The 19,979-nt window shown below is 34.6% G+C and overlaps 1 protein-coding gene across 5 annotated transcripts in view; it reads left to right on the top strand.

The window, feature by feature from the left end:
* The first annotated feature begins 14,165 nt into the window (after nt 1–14,165).
* Nucleotides 14,166–19,979, top strand: part of Pvr (PDGF- and VEGF-receptor related) — a 31,828-nt gene continuing 26,014 nt past the window's right edge. For 4 of the 5 annotated variants that reach the window (XM_028302300.1, XM_028302303.1, XM_028302302.1 and 1 more), the window contains exon 1: nt 14,166–14,750. In XM_028302300.1, the coding sequence (XP_028158101.1) occupies nt 14,642–14,750 (109 nt within the window). In that variant the 5' untranslated portion in view covers nt 14,166–14,641. The remainder of the gene's footprint in view (nt 14,751–19,979) is intronic. The other variant, XM_028302306.1, reaches the window with a different exon arrangement.

Below are 19,979 nucleotides of genomic sequence, written 5' to 3'. Positions count from 1 at the left end.
AGTGGGTCTATTAGTAGACTAGACTAGTCACTTTTCGAAAATCGAATTCATCCGAATAGAATGTCAGATTTTGCCACTTGTCTAGGGGGCAGATTAATTCGGGCGATTTTGGTTGCCATCGTGAGTGTGTGATTGAATAGCGAAAATTTATTTGGCAATATTTTGACATTAACAGATATTTACCATTTATGTATTCGTCATTAGAGATAATAGCCCAGAAAAAGAAATAAGTTTTTTGAAAGGCCTTAATATGGCTTTTTTGTAACTTTTTGGACTTTTAATAAAAGCCGTCATTATTATAAGCCATTTTATTGATATTTATTTACCCCAAAGATTTAATGTATTTCATTTTACTAATAGGAAATTGTCGTAGTTTTTTAATATCCGGTATCCGGCCGGATAGTGAGTTACTATCCGGTATCCGGCCGGATAGTAAATTTAGGCCGGATATCCGGCCTACCGGATAGTTACCGGATATCCGTTTCATCTCTAGTAGATACATAAAATGAAAGTAATAAAAAGCTTGTAATAACATTGAATATAAATAAAGGCATAATTAATCAATACAATCCTTAGCGATAAGTTCCAGCGATCTTTCCCAGACAGTCCGAAAAATACAAGTTGTTAAAGTTGGAACATTCGCAATTTTCCATATTACTCGAAGATGGAAATTTTTAAACATTAGAGATTAGGGCATGTAATATCGGAAGGTTTTCAATTCCGATATTAGATCTCAATATCGGAATTCCGATATTAATATCGGAATTGAGTTTCGTCGTCGTCGTCGTCGTTTCAGCCAAATGACGTCCACTGCTGGACAAAGGCCTCCCCCAAGGTTTTCCACAATGAACGGTCCTGCGCTGCCCGCATCCAGGCTCTTCCCGCGACCTTTACCAGATCGTCGGTCCACCTAGTAGGAGGCCTGCCCACTTATGGAATTGAGTTTATGTGTTATAAATTGAATATCATATCATATCATATCATAAGTGCCACTTGTGGTCTAAACTGAATAAATATTTTTTGATTTTGATTTTGATTGATTTTGAATATTTGGTTATATTCGTAACATTTCTCGATTGTATACAGTAAAATAATGAGTTTCATCAAAATCTTTAAGTTCGTACGAAACAGCACTTCTTAAAATTATAAAATTGAAGTAGAATAAAAATATTTAAAACCATTTTTGTATGTTTTGGGTATCCATTGCAATTGGTTACTGATAATGGGCCAATATGGACTAGCAAAAATTTAAGTGCTTTTGTAAAACAGGTATCAAAAAAAACTTTTACTCTTTCAACCAAAACTAGCAGAACGATTTGTAAAGTCATTCAAGTAACATGTTACAAAAATTTTAGGTAGTGGTAAAAATCTTGAATATGCTTGTAATTTGTTCCTTTTTTATTATAATAATTATCGATGTACAACTCACAAAACCACGGGCCATCATCATCATCATAATTTCAGCTATAGGACGTCCACTGCTGAACATAGGCCTCCCCCAATAATTTCCACAATGGCCGGTTGGTGGCGGCATCCATCGCCTTCCTGCTACCTTTATGAGGTCGTCAGTCCACCTTGTGGATGGCAGTCCTACGCTGCGCTTTCCGGTACGTGGCCTCCACTCCAGAACCTTGCTGCCCCATTGGCCGTAAATTTTGCGTACAAGGGCGGAATCGCTGGAAGACCTCGGCATAATGCTCGAATACCTTAATCGATTGTCCAAACAGGTAGGCCTTCGGAACTAAAGCCGCTGACATAGCCCAACGGACTATGAAGTGACAATGGGCAGGGCACATAGTACGCAGAACTGACGGGCCATAGTCTATTTAATGTTTGGAAGGTAGTTAAGATGTCGTTTTTCATTACTAAGACCAAGTACGGCAAGTGCTAAAATTGTTTTAGAACAAGTTAAATTAGCCGTAAATATTTGCAGTGGAACAAAAAGTGATGGTGAGTGCCCACTTATGGAATTGAGTTTATGTGTTATAAATTGAATATCATATCATATCATATCATAAGTGCCACTTGTGGTCTAAACTGAATAAATATTTTTTGATTTTGATTTTGATTGATTTTGAATATTTGGTTATATTCGTAACATTTCTCGATTGTATACAGTAAAATAATGAGTTTCATCAAAATCTTTAAGTTCGTACGAAACAGCACTTCTTAAAATTATAAAATTGAAGTAGAATAAAAATATTTAAAACCATTTTTGTATGTTTTGGGTATCCATTGCAATTGGTTACTGATAATGGGCCAATATGGACTAGCAAAAATTTAAGTGCTTTTGTAAAACAGGTATCAAAAAAAACTTTTACTCTTTCAACCAAAACTAGCAGAACGATTTGTAAAGTCATTCAAGTAACATGTTACAAAAATTTTAGGTAGTGGTAAAAATCTTGAATATGCTTGTAATTTGTTCCTTTTTTATTATAATAATTATCGATGTACAACTCACAAAACCACGGGCCATCATCATCATCATAATTTCAGCTATAGGACGTCCACTGCTGAACATAGGCCTCCCCCAATAATTTCCACAATGGCCGGTTGGTGGCGGCATCCATCGCCTTCCTGCTACCTTTATGAGGTCGTCAGTCCACCTTGTGGATGGCAGTCCTACGCTGCGCTTTCCGGTACGTGGCCTCCACTCCAGAACCTTGCTGCCCCATTGGCCGTAAATTTTGCGTACAAGGGCGGAATCGCTGGAAGACCTCGGCATAATGCTCGAATACCTTAATCGATTGTCCAAACAGGTAGGCCTTCGGAACTAAAGCCGCTGACATAGCCCAACGGACTATGAAGTGACAATGGGCAGGGCACATAGTACGCAGAACTGACGGGCCATAGTCTATTTAATGTTTGGAAGGTAGTTAAGATGTCGTTTTTCATTACTAAGACCAAGTACGGCAAGTGCTAAAATTGTTTTAGAACAAGTTAAATTAGCCGTAAATATTTGCAGTGGAACAAAAAGTGATGGTGAGAGACATGAGAAAATCATTGGTCTTTGCCAATCATTACTTTGGGCTTAGTGGCAGGTTGTGGCGCGTTTTAACGCTTTGTTAAAATCTCAGTTAAAACCTTTATGTGATTCCGATATTACGATATTGGGTCATTCGATATCGGAATTGTAATATCGGATCTCGTGTTCCGAGATTCCGATATTACGAGATTCCGAGATTCCGATATTCATGCCCTATTAGAGATACTGTGTAAGATTAAAGATATTAATATTCTTTTAAACAATGATCTATTTATGAGCATGAGCTTATTTTTTTTTATTGAATCTTCGTACCTATTTAGGGTAAAGTTTTCAGCTTTGCAGTATCTTTGCGAGAAAATACAATAGAATTAAACTTTTTCACGCACCCTTTGCATTCGTCTCGTAAAGTTACCGGTAAAACAGGAATCAAATTCTTCTTTTCCTTGTATGGATTTTAAATAACACATATTTTTGCATTTGAAATTATTTATCAGTTGTTATTGTTTTAAAATGAGTTATTTACAGTTACATGCGTTATATTATCATTGGTATGCTTATAATCACGAAAGGATGTGATAATTTGCCATACAGGATGTTTTAAAGCGCTGGACACTGGATAAGGGCAGTGAACTGTGCCCTCCCACGCGGCAGAATAGTGGACAACAAGTTTACTGGTATAAGTGAGTACAAGTGCACTACTCATCATTATTATGTTTCATTATGACTATGAGCTAAAATGTACTTGTCGCCTTAGAAACATTAATTCAAATTTTCGCTTGTAGATGGCGTTTACAAAAAGTATTCAAGTAATTATAATCGAACCCAGGATCTTCGTTCCAACTCCCTATCTAACAAGATTTCAGCTCTTTTGTCTCAAATCGAGTTTCTATTTCAATTAACACAAAAAGCTTTAAAGTATAAAATTATCAAAGGTTGGCAACCACAAAATTATGACAACGTAAAGTTTTCTCTATAGAATTCATTTCTTTTGGCATAACTATAATCTATTATCGTTTTTAAAAATATTTTGCCACCGGTCTGTAACAGGTAAGTGAAGCTATATTTTAAACTGATTTCATTGCACTGAATTTCTATAAATTCATGGGAGATGTTAAGATGTTGTTGAATGTTAAGATACTTCAATGTAGGTACGAGTATACATATCTCTGTTGATGCCGTTTACTACTTTATCTGAGCAATGTTAATTTGGCAAAACATTTACAAAGGCCATACATTTTTTGGGCAGATGACCCAACTCAGACCTTTTAAAGATAATGTCACTTTGCAACGACTTTGTGACACAGTGCAATAATTGCTTTAGATAAAACATAAAACCAACTTATCGTTAAAAAAATCACTTTATCTTCTCATATCCGGCAAGTTAAAAATATCAAGGCAAAATTCAGTGATGGTTAATTTCACACTTGTCGAATATGTTTATTTGTTATATAAAATCAATTAAATATTAAATCAGCCTGACCATTCTATAATTAAGGAAATCAAAATGATTATTTCCTCCTAGATTAAGAACTTGAAATACTGGTACCAACAACCATACCACCATACATATAACCCAAATCCGAATATCTACTTAGGTACTTAGGATGATGTTATTTGTTTAAGAAATTTACCTACTTAATTATTGCCGTGCGACATACACCTCTAGAGAAGAGATCGATTCCTGATGATAAAACTGCCTAAATTGTACCTTACCGATCCAAATTTTCCAATAAAACGGTGATATTTTTTATTATTTGTAAGACTGAAATNAGAAAAAGAAATGATTGCAAATAATTTTAATAAGTTGGTATTAGTTTGTAGGTAGCTTACTTATTACTATCATAATATGATACCTTTATAAATACTATGTACTTACCTGTTTTGTCTAATAGTTTATGAAAGTAAGTAATTAAGAATTACTCATTGTTTTATTCCTAAAACCAACATCTACCAGCTGACAGAGGTAAAACCTAGTATATACTGAATTCGAATGGTAAAAGCTCGAAAAAATCGTCGTATTTTCATAAATACTTACATTTACCAACTCATGTCGGTAAATCCTAAGACTTACACTTAAATCTTAAGATTAACCGTAGTTCGAGCTTTTACAGTAACAACTATAATTTATTACCGTTTTTAAAAATATTTTGCCACCGGTCTGTAACAGGTAAGTGAAGCTATATTTTAAACTGATTTCATTGCACTGAATTTCTATAAATTCATGGTCACCATCAATGGGAGATGTTAAGATGTTGTTGAATGTTAAGATACTTCAATGTAGGTACGAGTATATCTCTGTTGATGCCGTTTACTACTTTATCTGAGCAATGTTAATTTGGCAAAACATTTACAAAGGCCATACATTTTTTTGGACAGATAACCCAACTCAGACCTTTTAAAGATAATGTCACTTTGCAACGACTTTGTGACACAGTGCAATTGCTTTAGATAAAACATAAAACCAACTTATCGTTAAAATATTCACTTTATCTTCTCATATCCGCCAAGTTAAAAATATCAAGGCAAAATTCAGTGATGGTTAATTTCACAATTGTCGAATTTGTTATTTGTTATAATAATTAACTGTTAAATCAGCCTGACCATTGTATAATTAAGGAAATCGAAATGATTATTTCCTCCTACATTAAGAACTTGAACAAAATACTGGTACCAACAGTACCATACTAGAAACCCAAATCCGAATATCTAGGATGATGTTATTTGTTAAAGAAATTTACCTACTTAATTATTGCCGTGCGACATAACATTTCTAGAGAAGAGATCGATTCATGATAAAACTGCCTAAATTGTACCTTACCGTTCCAAATTTTCCAATAATAACGGTGATATTTTTTTATTATTTCTAAGACTTAAACTGGATATATTTTTCGTGAATCTCGATATTATATTTTCCTGTTATCTTCATAAGAAACGTCAGTTTATTTGCAAACAGAGTTCTTTTGATCGTAGAATATCCTTGTTTACTAACATTCCCATTTTTTGGCAGCGGTGGCAGACGGTTGTGCGTCACACGGTCTGCTCGGTTATAACAGGTTAAATTAAAAGGTACGCAGCGGAGGGCGATTCACCCTGATTGACGCAATATCACCCCCGCACTCCCCCACCGCCCCGCAATTAACCAAATTAATGTTTGTCCCGATAAGCATGTGTTGGCGGTGCACACGGACAACTTAATCAGCCCTTGCCTTGTCCTGTCTGCGAACTTAGGCGGATTGGCCACTTGTATTGATTGATGAAGGGTTTTACTATACATGCTGAAGTGTCTTTGAAAGTACGTAGGAATTAAGTGCTGATAACCGATACTGAAGGTCATATCTCTAATTTAGAAACGCTATTTTGCATTCAAATTCAAGCTTTTAAAAAGCTCTAAGATTAGTTGTAATAATTTTTGGAACTGTTCTATATAATGTTCTGATAAATTCACTAAATACCTAATAGAATTTAATCATTGATACGAATATTTGTCGAGGAAAATAAATAATTATCATAATATTATGCATTACCATTCCATTTAGGGAAAGTGGAAATAATGGTAATTTTATTAGGTTGTGTGCGTGATATCTACCAGATAGGAGCAGATTTGGAGATAATGTTTTCATAGTGTTTTTATTTATTTTGACACTAAAATATTATAGTTATTTTCCTAAATACCTACTATCGTTTACTAATCGTGTCGTTTTGTTTTGCAGTTTTGACTCTATTAATTAAATATTCTAATAGAAAGTTTCCTTATTTACTAGTCGCACTAAATTACAGGCTGTTTTTAATATGAATTTTGTTTACATGTTTTTTCCTTGTAACATTTGCATTATTGTGAAGGCCTTGGTAGTAGAAGCTAAGGCAAGGAGTGACACTCAGCCTACTGTATTTGCTTAAAAATAGAAAATCTTACTGCGGACAAAATCCGTGAAAGAAGATAGTTAAATACCACCAAATTCAATTAATGACATTTTTAAGCTAGTATTAGCTGGGGCATAATTTTATTTTCTAGGTGGTGTTTGATAGTTACAAAGTCTAAACCATAGATTATAATCAAAAATTACGTTTCAGCCCCATGAAGACCATCAATAACCATTCTACTTCCCATATTATGCAGAAGGTAATATTTCCCTTAGATGATTAATAGTGAATAAGGTTCCGAAAACGTGTCACAATATCTAATTAAAATGGATGATAATACTTTTCCACGGTATTTCCTTGACTTTATCCCTTGAGGATATTTTTATTACATCTACGCGGAATCTAGTGAGGTAAAAACACTACTTTAATAGATTGTTGTTTTGAAAATAGTTTTTAATGTTACCGGTTAAAGTGTTCATGAAAGTGTAATTTTTAAAAGCCTTATTTACGTCACACGCTTAAAAAGTAAATTTTGGTTATTGTGAAGATATAATCAGTGTGTTGACTGTATCCATGGTGAAAAGTGTGTAGTTTACAAAGTTTTGAGCAATGCGTGAGGTCCACTTGTAGGGCTGGAACATGCGACAATCGCGACACGCGACGGGTCAAGGGCGCGCCCCTGTGCACCACCATTACACCAATTTGTGGAATTACTACAGAGGCGGCTCATCAAGTTTAACACTGAGGCATCTTACCTGGTTGCAATAGGAGCTGTTTTTCAATGAAAATGGATAACATGATGTGCTGGTGGCTGTACGTACACGATTTAATTTTTGTGCGTAAAGTAAGACAGTAAACTTTCACAGGTATGGTATAGGCCCAATGTTTCAGCATGTAATAAAGGTGCGAGGTATTACGTCAGACATATTGTTGGTGTTTGGCTGTATTTTATAATAGAACCTCCATCTTCAAGTTCCCTCATAAGGTTGACTTTCAAACTTTCGTAATTCTCCAGAGATTTTTGGGCCGATTTGGACAAATGCTAAACGCATAGGCTTCTTCCTGACTATTACAACACCAGGTTTATCTATAATGTAGCGTACAGGCTTGGGTTTTCTGAAATCATGCACCGCAATTTGCGAATAGTGATTAAAATATAAAAATTAAAATATATTAAAGGTACCAACTATGCCATTTTGCCAAACAATTTAAGAGGTAAAGTGACACATTGTAAGTTGTAGGCAATGTTGGTACTACTTTAATGTTTACTGTTGATGTAAATTAACCAGTAATTATGATTGTTTCTACTTACCACAAATGGAAAATGGATTCCGTAATTGGAACAGGATAAAATTAATACACACATTTCGAACATTGCATACCTGCATGCTTGCATGTTTCCCTACATAAATATTTGTACCAGAATAGTCTGGATATTTTGTCCGCGAACTGGTCCGAACTAAATATTAGGAAGTCTTAAATTACGTTTGAAACGAGAGCAAGGAACTGTTTGACAATGCCACTTAGGCCAGAATTGAACAACAAATTCTTCTTTATCTTTTTGTCGTGAACAGTAATTTTCTCAAAAATATTTTACTTAAAAAAAAAGATAAAACTGATTAATGTTGGACATTAAAAAGGTTGCTACAAATGGCTTTTATCTTAGTCACTCTTTTTTCTTTTTTTCTTTACCATCAGGTACAGCAGTTTTATAATAAATCACACTATACTCGCATTGATTTCCAGAGGTAATCAATAAGTTTATTCTGGAAAATCATATGCATACCTATTTGTATGAGCCAGCAATTTAGAAGTTAATCTGGTTGACCTTATCGCTCAAAGAAAGGATTAGTTTGTCCTTTCAAGAAGTAGTTAGTTTTAAGCGTCTTTGAACGGGGACATGTGAATACAATTATTTATTGTGTGAACATTCTGACGGTATTCTTCCGTTTGGCCAAATTACTTTTCGCCAAATTTTACTTCGCAAACAACTTATCGCCAAAGTTTCCACCAAACATTAGTAATCCCATTCTGACACGTGTTTTAAATAATATAACGAGTAGGTAAATAGCTTACCAAATGAACAAACACTGGTGTATCAAGGCAACTACATAGAAACATCACATTTGCGATGGAAACAACTAATAATTCCTCACTATCTCGTTGCAAATATGTGTTTATGTATGCATATTGTTCTCAAAGATATTTAATCATTGTGTCAACAAAAGATCACTGGTATGCGTACCGTACTCGTGTAAAATGGCATTTGGGTTGTCGTCTTGAATAAATGCCACCAGACAAGTCTTGGATATAAATCTAGATTCAGCCTGTAATTTGTCATTAATTGATTTAATAATGAATCTATCTTTGATCTTGACGAGTGTTGTGTTTTTTGCGGTTAAATAAACGCATAGGTACTCGAAAATAGAGTACCTACATTTCATTATATCAGAATTTTAGAATCCCACCAAAAAATGTTCATGTAAAAGTTGTCAGATCTCATGTAGAGCCAAGTTTCGAAGTCCACATGTAACTAAACGCCCTACTCTACTACACCTTAGTCAAAATATGTGACATAATGGCCGTTTCTCTACTGCAAGAAATGTTGCATAACCCTCCTTCAGGCGTAGTCGGGTAAATACTAGAATTGTTTGGGTTAGCTTATAAGGTGTAATAAATATTGTCTGCAAGACTAAGAAACATGTAAATTGCCGGTTAATTACCCACACGTGTGCATTAAGGTCGCCTAGTATGGTGGTGCCTATAAATTTTCAATTAATTCTCCTAGGATATCGTACATTACCTAATTACCCTTTTCACCGTGCATAGCAATTTGTGCGGTATTTTAACATGTTTTCAGAAGGAGATCGCTTTCTAGCATCATTATATTATTATCGCTTCCACTTAATGTTACAATTTTGTAGGTATCTCTTAGGCTTAGTTGCACCACCTTATTTTAACCGTAAAATTAACAACAACCGGTGCTTTTTGTATCGAGTTTGACAGATTTTTGACGTTTGTCAAAGTTAAAGTGAGACGGTGCAACCCAGCCTTATGTTTGTAAGTTTTGTGGTGGTATGCATTAAATAGTATTCTAAGTGAAAGTGATAGTTGCCACGCTGCATACCTACAGTTAAAGTTGCGAATTTTCTTCTTTAGAATTTATGCAGGTACAGCCACAACAGATTATAATTTTTGCTTAAAAATCGTTCTTATCACTACTTCGTGGACACAGTGTTTCGCATGATGTATTATCTGTACCATAACCTTTTACTTCATTAAAATACTATTTTAGAGTTTATAATTTTGATCGCAAATTAATCTCGTTTATTGTAGATATGTGTTTTCAGTTGAATTTCCCTTCTTATAAAATATACATATACTTTCAAAATTAACAGCATGAAATCTGATGACGAATGACGCACATCTCTGATCAGTCGTTATGAATATCTAACAGAGCGATGTTTATGTGCAAAAGGGTGGTTTTATGATGCTTTCGGCCTTTCATTTAAATTTCAAATCGTGCTGTCGTAAAATGTCTAAATACCTACATTTCCCTATGAAAATACTTGTACACGACGCATTAATAGTACAACAAATGAACATTTTATATCAAAATGATACGACATAAATTATACACCATTTATTTATTTAGATCGATTAGCATTTCCATTTATTTAATACTAGCAGCCGCCCGCGACTTCGTACGCGTGGATCCCGTTTTACCCCCTTCATCTATCTTAAGCGGTTTAGATTTTTCACACAAAAGGATTTTCCCGCTAATTCCCGTTCCCGTGGGTATTTCGGGAATTCCTTGTTGTAACTAAGCTTTAAGTTTATTAAGGTACCTACATGCCAAATTTCAAGCGTCCAACTTAAGCGGTATAGATTTTTCATACAAAAGGATTTCCCGCGAATTCCCGTTCCCGTGGGAATTTCGCGAATTCCTTGTTGTAACTAAGCTTTAAGTTTACTAAGGTACCTACATGCCAAATTTCAAGCGTCTAACTTAAGCGGTTTAGATTTTTCGTTCCCGTGGGAATTCTTAAGTATACTATAACCTGCCCAGGAGTATGAAGAATAATTGTACCAAGTTTCGTTAAAATCCGTCGAGTAGTTTTTGTTTCTATAAAGAACATACAGACGGACAGACAGACGGACAGACAGACAGACAAAAATTTTACTGATTGCATTTTTGGCATCAGTATCGATCACTAATCACCCCCTGATAGTTATTTTGAAAATATGTTTCATGTACAGAATTGACCTCTCTACAGATTTATTATAAGATTTATAATACACTCTTCTATACTAAGTATAGATGTAAGAGTCATTACAGACGGACAGACAGACAGACAAAAATTTTACTGATTGCATTTTTGGCATCAGTATCGATCACTAATCACCCCCTGATAGTTATTTTGAAAATATATTTCATGTACAGAATTGACCTCTCTACAGATTTATTATAAGTATAGATGTAAGAGTCATTTATATCATTTATATCATTTTTATATCATTAAGTATTCTATGTAGAGTCAGGAAACAAAGATGTTTTGCTTAAACAAATCTTAGAGTGCATCAATTTTAACGAACTTAGTTGTTTTTAGGTAATTAATTGCTTTACTTTAATTAATTGATTGTACTTTGTTATGTAAGCATCTTACTATGCTTACTGCAATATACAGGATGTCCGTTTAATCGAACAAAAGATTATTTCTAGGTACTGCTCAAATGCAATAATTTTCCCCAAGAGAAGGAAGTTCAAATCTTAAAAAAGAAATCTTTTCCATACAATTTTTTATCACTAATTAGCAAATTAGGTATGGGGACCAACTTTTTTGAGAATTTTGACATTGTTTCTTTAGAAAAGTTGTTGCATTTGAGCAGTAGAATCAATCCTTTTTGTTTGATCCATACTTAAACGGACACCCTGTATACAAATAATAGCGCTTTCTTGTAGTAGACACTGGAAAAACCTTTGTGTACTTTTCACGTGCCTATATTTTTATAGCAGACGCGCTGGGATATATCTAGTCAATTTATAAAGACAGAAGGATCATGTGTCACTGTAACCCAATCCCACTTTTGTAGATTGTTGGGGATGACAGATAATTTTGTATGTGTCGCCCACGTGAGCCGATGTGGACTATCAATCACAATTAAGACATTTATTAATGATCCTAAACATTGTAAAGACCAAAATCCATATCCCACAATGATCTCTATTTTGATCGGGATAAGAGCGAATATTCCCAAAAAATTCAATTTAAAGCATTACATATTGTGATTATAAATAATCTTATCACTGTACTACTCGTATTGTGGCTGATAATGATCGTATCTTTTTTAAAGTAAATATCAAAGGAATATGGATCGTTACTGTTGTGACAAATTGTATTTTCAGACATTGTTTACATGTAGATAAATATACTAGCTTGTTACACGTTGTATTATATGCGATTCTGCTATATAAAGTAGTCTACAACGTCTACGTCAACTGTTATTAAATATTTTTAGGCTGAGTTGCACCACCTAACTTTGACGGTAACTTCTCGTACACTCAACATCAGAAAAATCGCACCTTCCGCGACGCGAAATTTAAAGATTTTCTTCTGACACAAATCATGGTGCCCCAACAATTTTGGTGTTATTTGAAAGCTCAATAAATATCCTTAAAGAAAAACACATTTATTTCTTAATAAATGATTAACATATACCTTAAATGTGACCTGTGAAAAAGACCTCACTTTGTTCTCACCTCTGGGATCAATTAGACCAATTTTTATGGTTATAAAACCAAATAATTATCTCACGTGTCCTCTTTAACAGATGGATTGATTCATCCCAACAGACAGATGGATTCATCCCAACTTAACAGTTTTATAGCCATAAAAATTGGCTCAAGCGTAACTTACCAATTTTTTGAAGAAGTGACTCTGGATCCTTCTTAAGACACATTTTTGGGATAAAAACCTTTCCTTTAATGAAATGAAGTTTAGAACTAGGCTTTTAAATGGTGCCAATATTAGTGGGAATTGGGGATGCATACGTTTGAAAGTGCTCGAGTGTATTAACGATAACCGATGTTTTTTGTATGGAGTTTGACGGATTTTGACGTTTGTTAAAGTTAAACCCAGCCTTAGATAAAAAAAACATTTATCTGCAAGATGTATTTGTAAATTATGTATTGGTAATGTTCTAGTTATTTCAACTAAAGCATCCAGAGCCGACCATCGTTTATCACGGTAATGGCGGTTGTAATGGACACAGAGTGAGTCATTACCGTTACTTGTGTCCGGGAAGCGGTAACATCGTTACAAATTTCAATAATTCTGTTATCGTTACTTTTAACCTGTTGCCCATGCAAATTTTTATATGATTAAATTACTTAACTTGAATATTATTATCGATGATCATAATGTGTTAAGCGCAATGACAGAAGATTGTAGTAATAAGATCTTTCCACCTAACAAGATTCTATTTTCTCCCAAAATTATTCTTCCGCAGACATGGACGTGTCAAGATGCTATTTTCTCGCAAATTTTTCTTCTACTGACACTGTTGGTAGCGGCCTGCATCCGCGCCTACCTGCTACCTTCATTAGGTCGTCGATTCAACTAGGTAGGTCCAATTTCGAGAAAGAGGTCAATCGTCGAATCCAACTCGGCTGGGCAGCGTTCGGGAAGCTACGTAGCATCTTTTCGTCCAAAATACCTAAGACGACAGTCTATAATAATCAGTGTGTATTACCAGTGATAACGTACTGTTTGCTTTTATAAAAATACAAAAACAATTGTACGGAGCCCCAAAAGAAATTTAATTTGCAGTCCGCTAGTGGTTTTATGATAGGATTTTTTTGAAGCTCGAAAAGCTTTAGAAGTGTTTTATTTATTTAATTTTAAACATCATAGTCATATGAATAAAATAGGTAATTCGTTTTAAGCTGTAAATTATGTACCTATGTAAGTACATAACATAGTATGTTTAAGGATAAATTTCAACTTTAACAACAGGAAAATAAACACACACAGCATGTGCGCTTGTTTAAGAAATTGATTGCAAATCCATTTTAGATTGTTCTAGTTACATAAATGTGTAATATCGCACTATTTTCATACAATATTTCGTTACAGCGTTTATTGTTGTAAGTGACATTGTTCCAAAACCGCAGTCAGTCAGCCGCAGCAATGTCAATACATTACAATGTGAGCAAAGTATAGATCGCTAATCAACATGGTAGTATCTAATTGTTGGAATAATACTTTTAGCGATAACGTAGCGTAAGTAGTTTTGGTCCGCGCTAGCCGGCCGTAGCGCGTCATCGGGCGAAACATTCTGTACGAACCATCGCGCGGAGCGGCCGCGTCGCGCCTTCCATTCAAATATCACGTGTCGCGCTCTTGAACAAGTTTCTCAGTGACCTTATTCCTCGGATACTGTGTCGTAAACATAACACCAATAACAACTTCAAAAGTGTCAACAAAAGTTTTACTATGTGCCAGTGAAAATATCTTATTTACATAAAACTCCGAACCGTATGGTTTAAATCAAAATGAGTCAGTGTTTTCAAGTTCTAAAGAATTTACGGTAATAGTGATTGTACTGTACGACGCCGTACGCATAACGCAATCTATGGAATGCGCCCTCTTCTGCACTGTTAAAATTGGAATCGATCGAAATAGAATCCTCGATTAAAAATCCGTGTCATGGAACTTGTACTGTAACTTGTAATTCATATGGATTATTAAATGGAAGAAGAAGATTTATTACACCATTTATTTTAAAATAGCAATGGAATTCTTCATTATGAAAAGCAGCCACAGTTGTTGGTTGTTTATCACGGCGCTGGGAATAGTACTGGCGACTGCGACAGTCGCCGCTAACTATGCCGGGACACCAGGTAAAATAAGACTAAATGTAACGGCATAATAAGTAATCAATGAAACTTTGTTTATAACTTTAATTTGGCACTAGAATCAGCGAGACAAGGTTTGAGATTTGAACTTTTTGGGTAAAAAAAAACATATGTTTAATACACGCATTCACTTCACAGGGCCAGGTTCGGATATTCGCAATAACAAACCCAATTCACAATTCAAACGCACTAAAAGAAACGAAAGGTCTTTGTAAAATAACTTTCTACTCGAGCGAATATGCGAACCAACTTCTTAATTTCCATTTCGAATCTCAGTCCAAATATTATGTCCTATTGCACTTTTTTATCTTATCAGTATGAGTTTCAAAGCCTTTTCCAACATCAGTAATGTTTGATACTAACGAACTGTCACGAAAACCTACGATAACACACACGCTAAAACTTATAACGTGTGTTAAAACCATTGTTGCCTATTTTCCGTACAAACGAATACAAAGTACACGGTTTTTACCTCATTCAGAGCGACGTCAACGCGACCTCTAGTTGGTTTCAATCAACAAAATTCTGTAGCTAATGTTTACAAGTTTAAAATAGCAATTGTACCTGTTTAAATAATCGCCGCACGAACGCTTCGAAGCAAAGTGCCCAATAAATATCGGGCATTCTTAGCGTTGTTTGCTATTGTAACAATAGGATCAGCAGGGCTAAGGTCGCAAAATCTTCAACATTTGTTCAGGAATTTTAAATACCCTCATTACAAAACCCTAGTTATTATCTTCATGTGAATTGGTAAATGTTTATTTGTTTACTGACTAAACACGCTATGCATGATTGATCGGGCCATCAGTAATACAAGATAATTTAATCAATATTTTACCTCTAGTGCGACAAGAACTTTCATTAACTCATGGCACGTCGTTTTGCATATTAACCAGATTATCTTAACAGAATATTTTTATGTTTTTAGAAGTGCCATATTATTATCTAATCACTAAATTGATTTTAAAACAATCGATAACAATAAACAACGGTTAAAGATTTGGAATGTATTGTTGGAAAAGCTTTGACTCCATAGTGATATCGTGTAGTAAACACATTAAAACCTTAATGAAATCTATTTAACTAGCATTTTGGTCGTTACTATCCTCTTCTTGCGCATCTTTGGCATTATGACAAATGGTCACTAATTTATGACTTAAGGCTTGCTACTGTCTTAACAATCTGTCAGAATAACAAGGAACCGACGATCGACACGGCTTGGCTATGGGTATGCTATGCTCCATGGATTGCGAGTAAGTATGCTGTCTGTTCGAGTAATAATTGTGCTAACACTCCGCACAGTTATAATAATGCATAGGCCTGACTAATATTTAAATTGAAACCATTCACCTTTGAAGAAGCTACCGGAGATGAACGTAACTAGATCTATCGACGAGATTCCATTAGGAATGAACGCAAATAAAATTAGACCGTTATAAAAGAGGAGATAGGTGATTAGAACATCTGGATATTGCACGCACAAAACCAATGATAATAAATTTATAACGATCGATTTATGATTTTGGCAAAATAACAAAGTATAGCGTCTTCATTTAGAATTAGTACTCTCGTATAAGAAAACAGATAAAATATTAGGAAAAGAGTTATTATAACAGATAGGTAAAACAATAATAGGTATTTAGTTAAAATACAATTGCACTAAGTATCATTGTGATTTCTATTTTATTGAAGAGAGCGAAATATCAGCGTACTAAAAATAGCTATTGTGTAATTCGCTTCCTAAAATCAGATTATTTGGTATCTTATCTAGTAGGTAGATCCTTGTAAGATTAAGCACTACAACGCTACTCGGTGAGCTTATCAACTGTTCTAAAAACAATAACAAAACCGTATTTATCGGTCGGTTGTTGATACTTTGCACGCGTATTTATAATGTAACAAACTGTGCACCTACTTACATATTCTTCATGCATGGTTGAAAGAAAATTATGAAAAACATCTATGAAAGTATCTTGAACATGATTGACTAGTGACGACCAATGAAGAAAATGTACAGTCAATTATATCGTACCTCGTCTTCCTGCCCATAACGCAATTTTATTCGTAGGTAGATACTTTTTACAATTACGAAGAACTGATTGCAAATTCAGTGTAAACGAATACCACAAATACTGCATTTGAGCTAAACAGGTAAATTGCCAATTGAATCGCAAAATAAAGTAAAAAGGTGGTGGAAGAAACGACTCATCGTTCTATTTTATGCAGTCTAGACGAAGCGATGACACAGACTGAAAAAGGAATAAGTATTAAAGTAAACAATAAGAGAAGTGAATGGAATGAGCAGCTGCTCACTTTTAATGACAAAGTTGGTAGCTATTTTTGATAGAACGACAATCCTTACTATGAAAGTAGTTTGCGATGTAAAAGGCCGTCACATACAATTTTGGTAGAGCTCCCAAAACGTCAGTTAATAATTTTAATATTTACTATGCAACCTTTAAATTAGTTTAATGTAATATTTCCATACTAAACGTCACTTCAAACAAGTGTTCAACGAGTGAATAACTTTTATTAGTAAGGGGGTAAGTATGTAGAGTCGAATCTCGTATCTCTTTCTAATTTATTTAAAATGTAGGTACTTTATTAAATTTCCAAATACAAGCAGTTCATCTACTCAGTCCCTACTATGGAGTACCTACATCAAAACTACTCAAAGGCCATGTCCAGTTATTGCAGTGCAGTTTCAAATGAACCTTTACTCATCCCAGTTGCATACAACATCCATAAACACACGTGCCATATACCAAGTGCCCGCAGTGAGTAATCTGCCTATGTTTATCAGAAACCGTAGTACTAAATCAGGAAACTTCGAAGCAGGATTTAGTTCCGGAGACGTGACACAGCCTCCGTAAGGCGCCACTGTGGCATGACTCACGCCGTTTCGGATGAACGCAGACTTTTCGTGACTCATAAGTTTCTTACTACAGTTAAATGTTTTCCAATAATTGCATATAGTAAAGGAACTAAGTAGGTACTACCACCAATGTGTAAAATATACCATTCAGGAAATGTGAGAGCCAGCCATTTAAAAAATTGCAAGACTATTTTCTTTTCGAAATATAAATCCAAATTACTATTTTTTTTATTTAGTCTATTTATTTTCACACTTAGTTATCTTAAACAGTAACATTATAAACGAGAGAAAGGCTTTGGTTGACTGAACACTTAAATGGAAAACAGCTTGCTAAGTAGTCTGATTGAAAGAAAGTCTGACTGGCTTTGGACTACTATGCGACTTGGGTTATTTCTCGTATACAGGTTTCTTTAAAGGCAGACCATGAGTTTAGCGATTTATCTTCGGTTGATAAACCTATCAGAACAGCTTTTGAACAACGATGAAATAGAACAGCAAAAAACAACTTATTGATTGCAAAAAACACTTTGAAAGAGACGAAATATATGCAAGAATTCACAACACACGCACCACGAGATACAATTTGAATGAATCGATTATGGTAGAACCAGTTTGTTTGATAAGATAATGGACCCAAGACCAGTATTGCGATCCGCAAATAGAGGTGACGCGCATCTGCGCATGAGCATAAAAAATGTGCTGAGCACATTGATATTGTTCGTCTTATTAGGTAGTGTGTACTCAAAGCTTTATTAGATTTGCCATTTGGTCGGCTTATTACAAACTAGTTAGCAATGTCATTTGAGTTCATCGCTTCAACCAAATTATGTCCTCCAAGGATTTTCATCGCTGCCCGCATTCAGGTGCTTCCCGCGACCTTCTAGATCGTTGGGTAATTAATATCTTTGAATACGTTCGGTATTATATGGAATACTCGTACAGTCAGAGATTTAGGAGAAATGCCTATAATTTAATTTGTTTATAGTAACGTGTTCGGTGATTAGAAGATTAGAAACATTATTTGCAGATTGTTCTTTACAAACGTAAACAAACAAAACTGACCTTTGTTACATTATAGATACAAGTTGCCAATAAATACCTACAACAAGTAGTAGGCTTCCTATTATTTTTGCTAGTGCCTCATTAGAATGGCCACTCAAGGTTGCTACGTCTAGCGCGTACGCGTTCAATTCAACCATTTACCGGTAACTGGCTATCAGGCTGAGAAGTTTATTGTATAACCTCTAACAAACTCACAGACGTTCGCTGACCACTTGCTTTGATACGGACGTTTTTAAGATACACGAGTAGGATTACATATCTTGAAAAGTAAACCATTCGATTACGGTTCAGTCGATATTACACACTCACAGCCTATCCACAGCTTCTGCTATTGTGATTTATCTCAATTGTTTTCATCGTCAACAAGGACGACTAAGGTGGATACAAGATACGGTACGATAATGTCAAATAAACTCTTCAAGATAACCGTCTGATAAGATTTTATTTTGCTAATTTCTAGTTCTTGCAATGTATCAACATAACAAATTAACTTCCTACTTCCAAAACAATTTTGCTAAATAACTTTTAGTTGTCAGGGGAAATCACAGTAGATATAGCTTAATGTCAAAAACAATGTCGTAAACCAATATAACGGTAGATTTATAGATTAATGGTCACACAAACATAAAAGTGGCCAATAAAATGGACAACCCATTAATGTATTGATAGTAAACAATCATGTATCAAACAAAGATTGTTCACAAATAAATTGGTTAAGAATAGAACGAGAATAGCCGTAAATGAAATGGATTCATTACCTTTTGATATTTACTGTTCTTTTTTTGGTATATTTTGTTTATTATATGTTGCAAAAACGTAACAATCTTCACCACGATATTTTCAACGTCTTTATTTGTAATAACATTTATCAAATGCGTCGGTTCATCATTCTTCCATTCACATATCTAAGAAGTGGTCCAAAATAGGCCATTCACAATGTGCGTGCAATTGAATCCATTTGGAGATGAGATTGCTTATTTGATACTTTTGATGATACTTCCATTGAGTTATAATGTACTACGTGATACTTCTTCATTTTTTTCGTCTATTTTTAGTTAGTTAATTTTGCGTCGCCTATTTCTGTTCGACGTTTTATTTTTATACAAAATGTTATCGACATAGGTAGACTTAAGCTTTCTACGGCTTGTAGAGTCGTCAGAAAATACATAATTCATGAAAATAATGACAAGAATATTGGGTAGGTACGAGTATTTTGGTATTAGTAAATCTGAGGTAGATTAATGAAAGAATATTATATTTTTTACTAGGTAACTTAT

The sequence above is a fragment of the Ostrinia furnacalis genome, unplaced genomic scaffold (assembly GCF_004193835.3).
Source record: "Ostrinia furnacalis isolate ACB-3 unplaced genomic scaffold, ASM419383v2 OfSCF1098, whole genome shotgun sequence".
Lineage (NCBI taxonomy): Eukaryota > Metazoa > Arthropoda > Insecta > Lepidoptera > Crambidae > Ostrinia > Ostrinia furnacalis.
This window is presented reverse-complemented; position numbering and strand designations above follow the sequence as displayed.